The sequence below is a fragment of the Diadema antillarum genome, unplaced genomic scaffold, assembly GCF_040938485.1.
Source record: "Diadema antillarum isolate AM-2024a unplaced genomic scaffold, OU_Dant_1.0 seq00000474_RagTag, whole genome shotgun sequence".
NCBI classification, from domain to species: domain Eukaryota; kingdom Metazoa; phylum Echinodermata; class Echinoidea; order Diadematoida; family Diadematidae; genus Diadema; species Diadema antillarum.
The window spans coordinates 59,455-76,359 of record NW_027271441.1 but is presented as its reverse complement, the minus strand read 5'-3'; the positions used below and the strand labels follow the sequence as shown (position 1 = coordinate 76,359).

At 38.9% G+C, this 16,905-nt stretch overlaps 2 protein-coding genes across 2 annotated transcripts in view; one reads left to right on the top strand and one right to left on the bottom strand.

The window, feature by feature from the left end:
- Window positions 1-857: 857 nt before the first annotated feature.
- LOC139733393 (uncharacterized) lies at window positions 858-11,041 on the bottom strand. The gene is made up of 7 exons (XM_071644223.1): window positions 10,928-11,041; window positions 8,050-8,137; window positions 7,192-7,300; window positions 4,549-4,705; window positions 3,494-3,563; window positions 2,432-2,634; window positions 858-1,087 (listed from the first exon to the last, which is right to left on the bottom strand). Exons 1-7 carry the CDS (start codon window positions 11,013-11,015, stop codon window positions 858-860), a joined length of 945 nt encoding a protein of 314 aa, XP_071500324.1. The 5' UTR covers window positions 11,016-11,041.
- Window positions 11,042-11,317: 276 nt separating this feature from the next.
- LOC139733410 (NXPE family member 3-like) overlaps window positions 11,318-16,905 on the top strand; it is a 54,572-nt gene continuing 48,984 nt past the window's right edge. The window contains exon 1 of the mRNA XM_071644235.1: window positions 11,318-11,338. Within this exon, the coding sequence (XP_071500336.1) occupies window positions 11,318-11,338 (21 nt within the window). The remainder of the gene's footprint in view (window positions 11,339-16,905) is intronic.

Sequence of the window (16,905 nt, the reverse complement as noted above, 5' to 3'; positions counted from 1 at the left end):
GAGGTGACAATGTAATGACCCCAGTACTCTCACCTCTACTTCATACATATGAAACATCACCATATTGTCAAAACTTCATCACTGTTCAATCATCACAACCCAAAAAAAAATTGAGCTAGTGATGTATCAGGTAATTCATCTGGAATCATTTGGGGTATTTTTTTTTTTAATTTGTTTCAGAGAGGGGAATTCAGTGAAATTATGCATGCAGCCTTCGGGCAACACAGACTCATGAGGTGATGACATCATCAACTAATTTGCATTTGTCACTGTGGCCAACATCACTATTGTGAGAAAACATATTCATATCTCACTGCAATGAAACACTATTTTGTGCAATTTTAACATTTTACACAATCATACATATTTCTCAAATTCACATTGATCACTGAGAGTGATTTCTCTTTTGAATAGGGAACAAGTTTCAAGGTGATATTTGATATATATAATTATAGCATAATTATCTCCATCTATTTACATCACTCATATACACTACAACTGTATGTATGCATAATACAAATTCTAGGAACACTGAAAAGCCATGCAAAAAGAAGAGTCATAAATTGGCAACGATGAAAACAACAAAATTTCAACTGGCAGTGAACTAAATGTATTGTATGCGGATCCTTAGAGTTTGGATCTACATCTGTATTTCAAACATCTGAATGCTAACTTACATCAGAAATTAAGCATTGATGATGAATCAGTGAGAAATTGAAGGTGTCTTTTTCTTCCCCATAGTACAAGTTTGTAGGCAGCTGCTCATTGTAAATTGTGATAGGATCCATCTACCAGTAAGCTCTTCTGTGAATGGAACAAGTCCAAGCAGTCCATATTTTCCCAGCGTTTCCTCGCCATCACCTCGACGCTGGCGATGGTGTGAAGTGACGTCCTCCGTCTCCACGGGAACCTGGCGACGCCACGCTCGCCCTCGGCGATGGGGTGGCAGCAGCAGCAGCAGCAGCGGCTTGCTGTGATTTGCTGCGCACCTCCTCAATCTGATGCATGTGCAGGCTGTGCTGGTTGGTGTGGTGCGCAGCCCTGGCCCGGGACTGGTAAATGAGGTCGGCACTGAGGCGGAAGACATCTGCAGCATGGCAAATTTGAGTTTTAATTCTTGATTAATGTTTTTGACAGTGGCCAAAACATTTGCAGAGGAGCACACTCTTTTTGATAATACAGCAAAGTCTGCCTCTTCGACCTATCTCTACAAATATATATTAGGTAATCCAAATACCATTTCCATCAAATTGTGCATTTGTAAAACTTAAATTTTCCAACAGTTTAAGAGGGCACACAGAGATCTGTACATGTGGGACTGCATACAAATTTTGGGGTACTGTATGAACTAAAATTTTCGCGTATAGATATTTTCACGAATTGCTACTTGGAGGATATTTTCGCGTGTTGTTATTTTCGCGGTTCAAAGCAGTGGCGGATCCAGGGAGGACCGCAACCGGCGCACGCCCCCCCTTTATTTTTTGTTGAAACAAAAGAAACAAAAAGAAAAAATTGCGTGCGCCCCCCTTTAATTTTGTAAACGCGCCCCCTCTTTACGGAATTCCTGGATCCGCCCCTGCAAAGGCGATTCACGAAATTCGCGAAAATTTCAGCTCATACAGTATCTGTCATGGGGGTATATGATGAAGTTTCTTACTTATCTTGCACATCATATGATTGTTCTGGTAAATCTTTGAACAAATGATTTTAAATATGAATCAACAACCCAAAACAGGATTTTGAGAATATTACATGTACAAACAAATGAGAAGGAGTGAAATGATGACATCAATACTTTTTCAAAACTGCATATGTGTTTGGTAATAATATGCAGAACTTTCAAATTCCATAACTTTCTGATTCTCTGTCTGAATCTGGTTAACATCTACCATTCCGTTCATCTGATTTTATTTACTTTACTAGAGCCAACCTCAACATGGTGTGAAATTGCACATTAGTTCTAACTTTTGTCATTGGTAACCTTTATGACACTTGGTCATAAAAATGTACAAAACTGATAGGGGAGTTGTGAGTCAATGACATTTCTGGCCCATCAAATTTGCATATTTATTTTTCATCTAACAGTAATAAAGTTCTCACTATTGTGAATGACCTTACCCTTTTTAAAAGAGTTTAATCTCACATGGAATGAAGTTTTCATTACCTTTGCCTGGATCTAACCAGTGTAATGGCCTAGAACTTATCTGGGCAGTGCAGTTCTTCATTATAACAGTTGAAAACACAACTGTTGGCATGATCATACCAAGATGGTTTCACATACAATGAACAACTTTGCTAGAATTTTTGAGTTGCAGCCTCACCATTAGAGCAAAACCACTGCTGCAGCTATGTGGGCTTTTGGTTCAACTTCAACTCTCACAGAGGGTGTTTTACCTTCTGTGCAACACGTTTGACCTAAAGAGTCACTCACCATCGACATCGACGGACTCCCGGGTATCAGTTCTGTCTCGGTATACACCATTTTCTAACCCCTCATCCTCCTCCTCCTCGTCAACATCATCTTCATCGTCATCATCGCTGGACACAGGGTGGCCGGCGGCACGCTTTTCGTCCTTGGTCAGCATCTCATTGTCGAGCTGTTTGAGGTTTGGTAGAGCGGCTAGAATTCTCTCCCTGTATTTACAGAATGATAATAATCATCGCATGGTGTTCCTCAGCATTTACAGTGAGATATATGCATCAATAATTGCTGCTACAGATTGATAGACAAACAAAATGAAACAAAACATCTTGCACTTGATTCAGGACAGTGAAAAAGTAGATTGTTGCCCCTTTAAACCTATATTATTATGTGCATCTCCTAAAACATACAAACATCGATATAGGGGGAACCTTCTCAAAAGGAAACTTGAATTCACCTCAAATCTTTTAGACTGAAAATTGTTAGAGTTACTTTCACGGTAAAGCTTTGACAGCCTATATGAATCAGTAAACACTTAAGATTAGTCGTCCAGGAATGTATGGGAGTCGAAGCTTTTCCAAAACGCACCGTAGTGAACAATAGAGGGCAGTAGCTAACAGGGCACAAGTTATGGACAACCAACCATTCATTTTGTGCACACAAATCTACTACAGCTCTATTTTCTTTTTACCAACTTTGTTTCATGAGCAAACTTCCTAATATGTAAAGAAGAATAAATGTTGGCATGCTGTAGGTCAGTTCCAGATTCAGAAGGATTATTTCTGTCTCAATTTGGATACAACCACTGCTTTCTGGTGATTTCTAGATTTCAAAGAGCTGTACCTTCCCTAGGCTTTTTCCTTGCAAAACTATGCTTCAACTTTCAATGGATGATTTCGATTTTAAGACTTTACATTACACTATATGTACATGTTTACATGAGGATTTTGATGTCTGTGCTGACACTGCATAGCTCTCCATTGCTGGCACATTCTTCGCCCATCTAACAGGCAAAGCACACACATTTTAACAAAAGTTTTCATCACGAAAAGTAAACTGAATGGCACAGACCTGTAATCACTCGACTCCACACATCGATTCCCGGTCAGATTGAGAAAGACCAGCGACTTTGGCAGTTCTTCTGTTGTGGGAAAATCATATTTCATTATAAATGATTTCATTTCCTGACTGGTGAGCTCTACAGTTTCAGTATAAAATTTGGGAAATTATCGAAACAATATGGGCAACAACATGAGAACCCTAGCTTCCTTTCACAAACAAAAGAAAGAGGACCCAATTGAACATATATGGGTGCATGTTAGAGCAAGGCAAGAATTTTGCCTTTCAAGAAAGATGTACATATGTAAATTCTGACAATGTAATTTCTTGGAGCATACTTTGCTCAGTTAAAACAAAGGAAAACAACTACATTTGAGAAGACTTGACAAGACTGCTCTTTCACTATGTTAAAAACAGAAGCAAATTTGTGAAATTCTCTTTACATTTTCTTTATACACCTGTACTGTTGTTCCGCCCTGATGTCACAAACTGTTGTAGTCTTCTCATCCAGCAATGGCGGAATCAAAACTTTCCAAATTCTTCACTTGTGAATGAACCGTCTGATTATCCTCGAACTTTCACTAATGTGATCTCCTCATATACCTGTTAGCTGCATTCACTCAATCCACATGTATATTTAAGGAAACTTCCACTTTAAATGAGTGTTAGCTGACTACACCCTACATCAGGGAAAGAAGGATGAATATAAAATGATTAACAATGGAGAGAAGTAAGATTTCAGACTCTCCTGAGACTGTCTCCCAGACTTGAAGGGTAGGGTAAGGCAGGGTTAACCATGCATGAGTCTCCCCACCTAGACTGTCAGGCAGGTGTCTAAAATATGATGGTAAAGTGGACTCAAGTTTATAACAAAGTCCTCGGACCAGCAGTTTTCTTTTGTTATATAAAACTTTTGTTAGAACCAAACTGATAAACAAAAAAAAAACGTGGAGAGGATAATGTTAGGGCCTGAAGTCAAGCACATTGTAACTGGAATTTCATTATATCCATGTTCGTAATAATGGGAGTACACTATTTTTTCGTATTCAAAAGAGCATCTGACTTACCGACATCAAGGTGGTCTATTCTGTTTTCTGATAGGTCCAACAGTTTGAGCGTGTCCATTATTTTCAGGTTCTCGACCCTCTCGATCTTGTTCCCTGCCAGGGTGAGGAACTGCAGCGACGTCAGGCACTCCAAGTTTTCAATAACGGATATGGCATTCTGCCAGGAAAAAAAAAATAGAAGAAATTCACTTATGCTTTCCATTATGCTCTAAACAGGCGAGCAGGTTTCTGATTCCAATACCATGCCTGCAATCATAAAGTTTTTGTTTTTCAGGACAGGAAGAGGGAGAATGTACGGATAAAATAGGCCGATGCTGCAGAATGATAATAAGAGGGTGGAACCCCCCAGAGTTGAATCAAAACTCTGAGAATGTAAAGTAGTAGACTGATGGTGGCTAAATTCTGACTTTCTACTTATTTCCTATACAGTGCACTCCCATTATAATGAACACGATTATAACAAAATTCCAGTTACAACGAAGTAAAAAATTAAGGCCGCAACATTATCCACTCTATGTATTTTTATTGTTTATTTGTTCAGTTACAATGAAATTTCGATGTAATGAAAGAAAACTGCAGGTCCCGAGGACTTCGTTATAACGGGAGTCCACCGTATATGATGGGCAAAAATAGGAAGGGTATGAGATTTCTTGCTCCGATCATCTTTCATACTTTTTTTTCCACTGGGGAAGATTTGGGACATCAATTGGTGATTCTTGTATCTCTCCTCTGGACGTAAAACAATTAACCCATTGAGGACGAGCCCCAAGTATACCCTGGCAGGTGTCTATGGGAGAAAGCATGTTGTAGCTAATTCAGTCCATCCTCAATGGGTTAAGACAAAGAGCCACTAATGATGTGTGGATGAGTTGCCTGTAACTCTTACTAAGCCTCGTTTGCTAATTGGCACGAAAACCAGTGCTGTCTCTGCCAATTGGCACAGATGCTTGGAAACTGATTGTCAATGAATCAGAGATTACCTAATCCCCCTGATCTCTACCTTGTCACCATGGCCTTCCCGACTGACTAAGGCACGAGCTACAGCTGAGTGGGCCTCCTAATCTACAACTAGGCCAAGTTTGAATGATTATCGAATGCTGATGCAAAATCTTGGCAAGGTAAGCTAAATGCTTGGGGCATAATCATACACGATTAAAAATCTCACCAAACATGAATGCATGCACTCTATAGAGAAACAAAATTGGCTTTACTGTGATCTCAGAACACACCATGATGCAGATGACATTGTCATGGGAGCTGCTGCCTGAGAGCATGAGTCATGTAGCAGACTCTACACATATATCCATCATGTTTTGCGCTGTGAATCTCATTGATGGCACATCCCCTTTAGGTGCCTATGCCATATTTCCTGGTACAACTTCATTTTTAGTAATAATGATCTATATGATCACAGTAATTGCCAGTTTATGAAATTAGCCATGCTACAAGCCCTCCAAAAGCAAAAATGTCTTTTACAAAAACAAGTAGAAGGGTACATGACACAAGCTAGACACATGAGTCATACAGCCCATGGGTCATATCATGGGTGTATGCAAGGGGGGTAGGGAGGGCCGTACGACCCCCCCCCCCCCCAAAAAAAAAAAAAAAAAAAATTTCAAAAGGTCCACTTTTTGTAAAAGACATTTTTGCTTTTGGAGGGCTTTTTACCCTATCCCTACAACAGGAAAAAAAAAGTGACCAAGTGGTGTTCCAGCAAATTGTCAAAAACCTCGTAAATTTCGTAACTTAATTTTAATGCCATACCTTATTTCTAAGCCACACTGCCATGCCGAAAAAGTAACTTTTGTATGCACCAAATGGCCCCATTTTAAGATATAAAATTAAAAAACTCCCTACTGTGTGAGGGGGGACACCCCCCTCCCACACCCTCCCCCCGCTCGGTCGCTCTGCTCCATCGCAAAAAAGGTCAAAAAATTTTGATTACGACCCCCCCCAGAAAAAACCTGGATACACCCCTGCATATAGTCCTTGAGTCATGCTGCTGAGTTATACAGCTCATGAGTCATACCACCCACAAGCCAAATACTATGTGAACAAGGCCCATGAGTTCAATATCAAGTAAAATACGACCACAAGCTACACTGTCCATGGCAAATAAGGCCCATGGGCTTGACACTACATAATATATTTAGCCCATGAGCCAGACAGTACGAACAGTGCCATCTATAAACCATCAATAAGTGCTTTATTTGTGCACAGTGTCCCAATAATGGTGCAAGGATAAAACATGCAATATGAGGGCAGCTCATCACACAAACAGGCACAAGACTGTTACCTTGGCTGTATGCAGCAGGGGTGGGGACATGGCAGTTGCCCCCCCCCCCCCCCAAAAAAAAAAAAAAAAATATATCAAGGCTTATACCTTTAACTAAAAATCATTTGCCCAGTTTCGAGCTCAAAGGTTTAATATAATTGATGTAGTGTCAATCTCGGGGCCTTTTTTTTTTGCCTAGTGACTAACTTGAGGGCCTGTTTTATTTAGTGCCTACCTCGTGGGCCTGTTTTACTTGGTGTCCAGCTCACGGGCTGTATGACTTTATGACTCATGGACCATTTTTTTATGTGTTTTTTATGGGCTTTATGACTGATGGAGTGTCTAGCTCGTGGGATGACTTGGCTCACCTCCTGCAAGTAAAGATTTGTGACGGGCCCAAGCATCTCCAGATTATCAATCTCCACCAGGTTCTCCCTATCAAGACGGACGTGGGTCAGCTTCATCAGGCCATCAATGCTGATTGGATGAGAGAGGGAGTTGGTCAGCAAGACATATGATAAGCTTGTAGATCTGTGCTGTTTGATTGACTAAACTTTAACCCATTGAGGACAGTTTGATTTTGCTACAACACGCATTTCCCACAGAAGGAAGCCCGAGTATACTCGGGACTCGTCCTCAACGGGTTAATAGCTCTCACACAAAATTCACACACAGAGACACACTCATACACTCACATAAATATATGCTGGCTATTTTATGAACTAGTACTTCAAATCAAGACAGTAATGTGAAAAAGATGGCTATTGCAAAACATTCAGAGGACACCATGCATTGTTATCCATTACAGTAAAAGAGTATACCTGGTAGCTTTTTTTATTCCACCAACATCAGCAGTCTTCTTCAATGTACTACTACAAACTGTACATTTACCTATACATGACATATAATTATTTCAGAAACTTTATTGCCAACTGGAATTTGTAAAGAAATTTTTGCAAGTCTTCATACTTGCAATCATGAAATACAGCAATGAATTCAAACTAAGTATCATCCCTTTTCAAGAAAAAATAATCAATTTTCCACCTTGCACATGACGTACATTGCATCCAATTACAGGACGCAATGTTTTTGCAAGCTGGTAATTTGATGATTAGCAGTGTGTGAAAATTAAACCACGTATGGTAGGTGATTTTCTCTAAAGAGCTTTCTTGGGGTTAGATTTTCTTCTGATGTAAGTAGAGGAGAAATAATCTGAGTCAACTTACAGCTGATCATGGGACCCCTTGGAGAGTGATTCCGGTAGGTTCCTCCGAGCAATCATGACCATGCTGATGCGAGCAGGTTTACGTGGCCCTGGAAGTAACATGACAAAAAAAAAAAAGAAAAAAAAAAAAGAAAATACACTTCAAGTATCCATTCTTAAAAGACCTGCGTTTCCATGTTTTGACAGCATCTTCTGATGAAATAAAATGATCTGAATTTAACTTGAACATCACTCAGATTGAATCAGATGAGGGTTTTAGCAAAAAGAAAAAGCAAACAAACAAACAACAAGCAGTCTCCAAGTGGAGAAAGAGGTCACAGAAGAATATTAAAGGGGAAATTCATATAGATTTCTTAACATCTACAGAAGTGACACACAAGCTGCCGAAATGTTGCCCAAAGCTGCCATGTGCTTGTATTGGTGTACACATGAATCAAGAAGTCCCTATATACAGATACTCCAACCCCAATCACCTTCAGATCTGGAGATTCTCCCGCCCGAAACCCCTAGCAAACGGGAGACTCCAAGTTGATGTGTGCGAAGCACAAAGTTCCTAGGGTTCTAGATGTTCTCTGGTGCTATCTAAGGCTTACTCTTTCAACATACGATAGCAATAAGTAAGAAATCCTTTCCACCAGGAGACACAGAGCCAGGGCGGGAGAAATCAAATCTCAAGTGGGAGAACGGGAGATTTTGCAAAAATGGACTTTCGGCGGGAGATCTCCCGTCGAAAACGGGAGAGTTGGAGTCTCTGTATATATCCAGCTGTCATATTGATGGTGCATGTTCATACATGACATACAGAGCTGCTCCCTTCTGTTCACTGAAGGAAATATCACAGTGCAATTCCACAATGATGTATGTTCAAAATGAGTAATTTGGACAGATAGAACAGAAGAAACTGAATCAAAATAAGAGTAAAATAAGGAAGTTGTGAAATGTTAAAGGTTCAGTTTGTCATCAAAAAGTGATGAGGATCTAGATAAGAACCCTCCAGTACTGGTACATGTTCACTTTGTATATAACATATGTAAAATAGTGAGGTGATAATGGAAGAAGAACTCACAACTCACATATTCATTTGAGAAATAGTTCCATACATTATACCCCCCCCCCCCCCCCCCCCCCCACTTACCTAAGACTCAGGGGTTCCGTGTTACCTAAGATACCAAGATCAATGTTATAGGTACCCTAAAACCCTAACCCTAACCCTGAAGCCACCTAACTTTAAAACTCAGATGTCTATTTTTTTTTTTTCAATTCTAGCAGGGTGTACATATGGAACTCATCAATGATTCAGAAAAAAAAAAATCTAGACACCAGAAACTCTGGAAAAAAACCTAGCCCTAGGAGAAGATCTAATAATAGTAGGCCCCTATAACAGTACACACAGATCTCAAAGTTTTTAAAAATCCACACACTATTATAAATACACCATTAGAGACTTAGGGATTTCCAGAACAGTTTTCTTCCGGAAATATGATGTACTGTAGACACTCTAGACTAGATCCAGAGCTTCCAGACCTCAAAAAAAAAAAAAAAAAGAAAAAGAAAAAAAAAAGGCCTAGGCCCTAACTGTTAATATACTTTAAATAGTTGATAGAAATGGTATGATTAAGGGTACCATCTATTGTCACCCTAGGGATCCGCAGCTTATTCATTCCAAAAGTATAAAACAAATTCGCCTAAGTTTTGCCTCGAATATGCCATAAATGCTGCAGTTTTGATTATCGCGACTGTCCTGTTGATTCTGAATCTCTGTAGTGAAATAATGTCATTTTAGTATGTGTGATGCATTTTCTTAGTAATAATACACATGAATTTCACAGTCATGCATCATGTTCGCAATTTACTAAGCGGATGTGTAACTGAACCGTATTTACTTTAGTTTGTTAGTTTGCTTATGAGTTTGTTTTTCGTGTCTTCATTATTATTATTTTCATAGCTTATAAGGTGCATATTATATAAATCCCACACATATTTTTTCATTCTATACACTATTTAACAGCTATGATATGCAGGGTGTTGATGTTATCAAGGTACCCTGCTGATACGTGGTACCCTTACCATACAAAGTTTTTCTGAGTAGAAGATTCTACAATTCCTTTTAAAAAAATCTCTAGGTCCCAAGTCTAAAACTTAATGTTCTACTAGACTCTGGAGACTCTAGATAGGGTAGGGGCAGGGAGTCTATAAATTATAATGTTAGTCTGTAGACTTAGTCTACTAGTACAGTATCAGTAGACTAAGTCTACTTTTAGTCTCTAACGTTAGTCTGTTAAACTCAGAGCCTCCTGTTTGAAATTTAGATTCTAACGTGTTAGAATTTCTTAATGCTATTATAGTCTAGAGTCTAATAATATTACTAATGGGTCTAGACCAGTACCGATATTGTACTGAAAAGGCGTCTTATACTCTAACAACTAAAGTAAGACTCTATAAGTAAGTAAGACTTAGTCTTTAGACTAGTCAAACATACTAACGCCTAACTGTTAGTATTAGAAGTAACAAACATGACAATACAATAATTTACAATAGATTACCCAGTTTGTTACACGATTATTAAAATTAAATTTAATTGAGTTAAACTTTTGTCTTTAGATCTTGTTGTAATTCGTTGACGTTAGACGTTCTTCTTTGACGTTTACACTTGAAATATAAAATATGGACACAAACATACAAAATAAACATTTTGATTTGAACAGAAAAAAAAAGAAAAGAAAAAGCGAGAGCGCAAAGGATCACCGTCCCATCCAAAAGACTTAACGACTCGGTCTAGGGCCGACACCCTTTACTATATGTGGGGCTATACAAGTTGTGGTAGTGCCAGTGGAACTAATGATTGCCTAACATACAAAGAGCCATGACAAAGAAATTACCCAAGCCGAGGCTGATAGCGATACTTTCGTCTCCATGTTCTTCTTCAAATTTCTTTCGAAGAGCATCTTCAGACAGGTGTGAAGCCATTTAGCTGAGAAAAGTTTGGGTCAAAGAGATTCATTCAGTTTTCGTGCTTTGGTGACAAGACAGTTACGTACGCGTAGTCTGGCAACGAGAACGCTGCGTTTTAATATGGTATCTGTGAAGAGCAAAATGGGTTGGTTAGAATTTCAGACGAATAGGGCCTACTGCTACTGGTACTGTATGGTGGAAATATAAACAGACAAGCGAAACAAATACATGGGAAGGAAATCCTTCCTTTCCTTCCTTCACTCGGTGACTAGGAATGACTGTTACAAATACCCCTTCATTCTGAGGACAATGGCAGAATGGAATCTTCTACCAGGGAGGTGAGAGGAATGTTAGGGACGCCCGCGATGTGTGGATATTTCAACTCTCATTGGGGGGGGGGGGGGGGGGGGGGGGGGTTCAATGCACTGCTAGCCACCTTGCGCCTGCAACTGGAATACTCTGTATCCCATCTGTGGAGTCTTGTTTGCTGCAGCTGGAAGGAGAAGAAGAAGAAGAAGAAGAAGAAGAAGAAGAAGAAGAAGAAGAAGAAGAAGAAGCGAAAAAAAGAAAAAGAAGAAGAATAAGACTCACTGTCACTAACATAACTCTTTCACGCGTACACACAGCACAAACACACGTGCTATGTAGATTGCACTTAAAGATGTAACGTCGCGCCAATTTCGACGGCATCAAATATTCTTGTACCTGTCAGAAACCCTTGTGGAGGGAGAGTTTCTGTAAAAATGGAAAAACATGATTGCAATGTTTCCTCTCATTATTGTTTAGCTCACAGACACACTTAATACCCGCGCATGGATTAACGATCCTACCTTGTTCTCCTTCATAGTAGTGAGCCAATAGTAAATGAGGGAGAAAGATGAGAAATCAGCTAGGAGTTGACTGTTTCATGTGTCATTCTGCTGATACCCGTATAGTCTAAATATCAACATTAACTTTCACCTTTTTTTTTTTGGTGGTAAATTACACATTTCGTGCTCTCCAACCAAAGTATCATTGACTTTGTTGAATTCCTTCCAAAGTGGTTTTGCTTTTCGAAAAGTATCAAAGAAATTAGAATTGCAATATCTCTATAATAGCTGTGCTATATTATAATTATTGTATGCGGATCACACCAGATAATAATATGATTATGCTAGGGAGTAGGTAGTGGATTATTCAAACAGCATCCCCAATCCAAAGTGATTTTGAATTTTTAGAAGTCTTAATATTTTTGCTCTTGATGCAAACTGCTTGATTATCAATAGCATCGGACAATAACTAACTGCGATTGCATTATCAGGACGTTTTTGAAGGTGACACGACATTTGCTCATTTGCTTATTTTCTCTAATAACTTAATAGGGTTAGCGTCACGGGTTGTGATATGGTTGGATGTTTCTTTTGATGTGAGGATTAGGATTAGGGTGAGGTTATGTTTGTAGGTAGGTTTTATGTTTGGCCTAGCGTGCAGATATTTCATGGGAGCAATTATTGACCGCAGGAGCAAATGTCATGGAACCGTTTTTAAATGTGTGGTGAGTGCATGTATGGGTATTGGAGGAGAGAGGGATGGGAGATGGTGCTCTTGATCTTGGTGGGTAGGTAAAGGGTCACTGGTCCCCCCCCCCCCCCCCCCCCCCCCCATCCCTGAAGGAAGAAATCTCGGGACGGAACACCTTTTTATCATTTCCGGTGTCTCCTTTCTTTCTTTCTTTCTTTGTTCGCCATAGGTGGAGGGGTGAACCCCCCTCAAAGTCGGCGGTCCCCGATTAGTAACTTTATCCAGGGGCGGCGCAGCCGTGGGGGCCGTGGGGGCCGTGGGGGCCCGGGCCCCCACACTTTTTGTGCACCATACAAAGGAATACATAAGGTGCCATCACTTTGGGCCCCCACACTTTTGTCAACCCGGAAGTACGTAAGAGGCACTACAATGGGAGGGGAGAGAATGAGCTGAGGACCTTTTTTTTTTTTTTTTTTTTTTTTTTGCTTGTCAGCTGAAGAAACCCGGAAGTGGACGGGGACGGGGAGAGATGAGTTGAGGACCTTTTTTTTTTTTTTTTTTTTTTTTTGCTTGTTAGCTCACGAAACCCGGAAGTGGGCCCCCACACTTTTGAAAACAGTGCGCCGGCCCTGTTATCAGCTGTCAACTCGGCTATTCAAGAGGCAAGAAAATGTAAAGCAAAATGACCGAAAAGAGGTAGGTTGATTTAAGCCATAGAAGGAGATGAGTAACATAGCGGTGAAGTTTCATAATATGTGCTTGGTTGTGGTAGTAGAAAAGTTGTAGAAAAAAAATAAGAGAGTGAGAAAAGTAAAAAGAAATAATTTCGTTCCACAGAATATCCTATGAAACTTCGGAGCTTGTGGAAACATTTTGTTGTTGTTGCTGCCAATACCTTTTTTTTTGCAATTCAGCCTCTTGCTAAGAAAGGATACCATACAGTGAATTATTATCAACTTGCGTGTTTACCTATTTGACATAGTACGTTTTGAAATGTATGAATTGATATGTGCCATTCAACTGAGTAAACTATGTACAGAGGATGTATCAAATTTCGTTCAAATAACATTTCAATTGGCAAGGTCATCATGTTTTGTCACAAAACAAACAAAGGAAGCTTGATGACAACCTTTTTCATCACATTTTTAAAGTTCTTCCGAGGATTTGAGGTCAGCATTTATTCACAAATTGCAATCAAATATATGTTAAAGAATCACAGGTAAGCATAATTACAGACACAATACATAGGAATGACTTATTTATACGTCATGCTTTTTTAAACCCAAACCAGGACTAATGCAAACATTTAACATAATACTAGTGACGTCAAACAGGAAGTCAAACATGCGACTCCACCAACAGGAAGTTGAAGAGTACAAAGGGAGGATTGTGACGGTTTTACTGTAGACGAATGATTTCCGGATAAAGTAAGTGTTAAGGGAACTACTCAGTATAAGTGTTGCAAACAAAGATCACATCTCCATACAGTAATTCTATGAGAGCATCGGACAGGGGGTAACCAAACCTAATCACGAGGCGATTGAATACTTAAGTAGGGTTTTTTGTGGGGGTGTCTTTTTCTTTTAATGGAAATTTTTCAAAATATCAAAATCAAGTTTGAGTCTAGCTTGGATAAATGTTTTAATTTTTGCGGTTTACACCAAGAATACACAGAGGCGTTACTATTGGCTGATGACAAACAAAAAATAATTTTGTGGCTTTATTCCTGTGTCAAAGTCCTTAAAATAGTCCTAAGAGATATTACCATTCTACTGAAATTATCTGGTGTTTGTGCAGCTCGTGTAGGTTTGGGGGTGTGGTGCTATTTTGTTGTTGTTGTTGTTATTGTTTTACAGAAACGTAATCTCAATTTCAAAACATAAACGATTTACCAGGACCTTCAACTGCAATTCGGAAAACTTTATGAACGAATAGGCCTTATAGTTTTCTTTATATACACTCCCTTGGGTCATTGGCCATTTTGTCTATTACATTTTTACTCTTTAAGAGTGTTTTAGTCAAAGTATACTAGTATTTGTTAATTTGATGTACAGTGGTATCTTCATTTTACAAATGTTGAAGAAAATAAAAACCGAAATGAAACAAAAGCAGAAGATAGTAAATACAGTTTTAGCTTCAAGTTTTAATTACGTATGGAAACAATTCATTCCAATCTCGAAATCGATTGAGCAATTATTATCAATTCTTTTGTCCACCTTTTTTTATAGAGGGTTGACTTTTTATTGCCATATTGCCATGTTGCCATGAAGCTTGTGCTCTCATAAATAGATACAGTAGATTACGGATTTCAAGTACAGAAAAGAGGGTCGACGACATAAGGTATAAATGTTTACAATGCTTTGAATCTAGAATTCTTCTGGATCTTAATCGTGACAGAAATCTCAATTACTCTTTCATTATGATTGAGGGCGATAAATGTTTTAGTTTGATTAGATAAACAGAAGTTGAATATGTCGCAGAAAAATCAGGGTATTCTGTACTAAAATTTTACCAAGTCAGGAAAAGTAATTATAAAACTTTGCAGCTTTGCAGCTTTGCATATGACATCTTCTTACATATCTTTGAAATTCCATTACCATTTTGTGATAATACAGATCATTTAGCTATCTTGTCTTAGAGTCTTACATGCCATGTTTTAGTCTGGGGTTTTCACACATTTTTGTAACCATAAATTAATGATTTTGCTTTGTTCCAAACCTTGGATCTGTGGTGTGTGATCAATTTTGTTGATGAAATAATTTGCAAGTTTGCGATGCCACTTGACTGGAGAGAAAGATATATATCCTATGTTTAAATGGTATTATTGGTATTAATGTAATAAATGTACATGTAATTACTTACTAGTCTGGAGTCATCTTATTTCTATATTTGATTGTCATTGCGTCGCAGCTTTTTTGTTTCGTTTCGTTTCGTTTTGTTTTGTTTGTTTGTTTGTTTGTTTGTTTTTGCTGACACGTTTACTTTCATAATGTTAGTGGTACATGGAAGAGAAAAAAAGACGAATTTTCCTTTACCTTTCAAAGACATCCTCTTTCATTGTTGTGAGACTGTGAAAGGTTTGCGCTTTATTTGTGAAGAGATGCTTCCGCGTTCCTTCGTTTTAAGTCCGAAGAGGAAGCCTGTACTTTAAACAGCTTAAACCGTTGTCCACATTTTGTTCTTGTTTTTTGTCCTTACCGCTGGCAACTGTCCAGCGAACGTGATGGGCATCTGACGCCGCTAACTGGCTACAGACATCTACGTTATGGCAGAAGGGGGTCTGCTGTCTTTCTCTTTGATGATGAGTTTGATCGGGAATCTGACCATGGAAAGACCTCAACTGTCCTGGTGATATCAAAAAAAAAAAAAGGAAAAGAAAGAAAGCGAGGACGCTTTGTCAAAGATAGGATTAGGAGACTGAGTCCCCCTGCTCATGCTTTCGTGCTATCTATAGTTGCGATACACTAATAGCCAGGTATGTACATCCGCTTAGACACTCACTTTGCCGTCGGAGACCCAGTTAACCATGGCAACAGGTCACTGGTTCGAACATTTGTAGTGATTCATCCCAGGTGTGTACGTCCACGCAATATTCTGTGTCTAACCATTCGACAACCTGCTGCTTCCGATTATTCCTGCTATACGTGGAACAAAAACCCATTTCAAATTTCCTTACTCTAACACTTTTTCTTAAATGACATGTTTCTTGTCTTCGATTGTTCGTAAGTTTGATGGGGAAAATAAAATCATTCCCAAACATATCACATCTTGAACAAGTAGGTTTTCGTCTACGGAGGGTTAAAAACAATAACTTGGTAAGCATGGTAAGAACATGAACTTCTCTGTTTGTCTTTGTATTGTATATAGAAGACTCCTTATTCAACAGAATTACCTTTACATCTCAGTCCTATAGCTTATAGCTTATACAGCTTATACAGCTTAATGAATTCGAAAACCTAGGGCCGGTATAAACGAACGTGTTATGAGTCAATAAAGTTCTCAGGGAGGGTAAATGAAGTTCATGAGAACACCTGGTGGGATGATTATGAAAAGACTGGTTTCATGGGAACAGTGAATTAAAAATACTGAGAAGTGTACTTGCGTTGTTATAGGTTTTTCCGGCCAATTTCGCACTTTTGTCAGTACAATTCCTAATTGCTGCATTCAATTTAGCAAAATTTAGCGTAGATGACATGTTCGGTAGTTAAATTTTATGATCTCTTCATTCAAATTCATTTTGGAGCATTCAAATTACCTTTAGCCTCATTCTAATTAACACTTTTTCAATTGAAATTCGTAAAACAAGCACCATTTCGGTATTCGTTCATTCAACTTAGAATGATATAGTCACGTGATCACGGACATGCTGCATTCGTTCATTCAAATTCATTTTTGGGCATACAAT

Excerpts from the sequence above, each read along its gene's own strand:
- LOC139733393 (XM_071644223.1), bottom strand. The coding sequence starts at position 11,015 with ATGGCTTCACACCTGTCTGAAGATGCTCTTCGAAAGAAATTTGAAGAA. Across the intron at positions 8,138-10,927 it reads CGCTATCAGCCTCGGCTTGG|GGCCACGTAAACCTGCTCGC; the intron begins GTAATTTCTTTG and ends TGTTACTTCCAG. Across the intron at positions 2,635-3,493 it reads GTGGAGTCGAGTGATTACAG|GGAGAGAATTCTAGCCGCTC; the intron begins GTCTGTGCCATT and ends CTGTAAATACAG.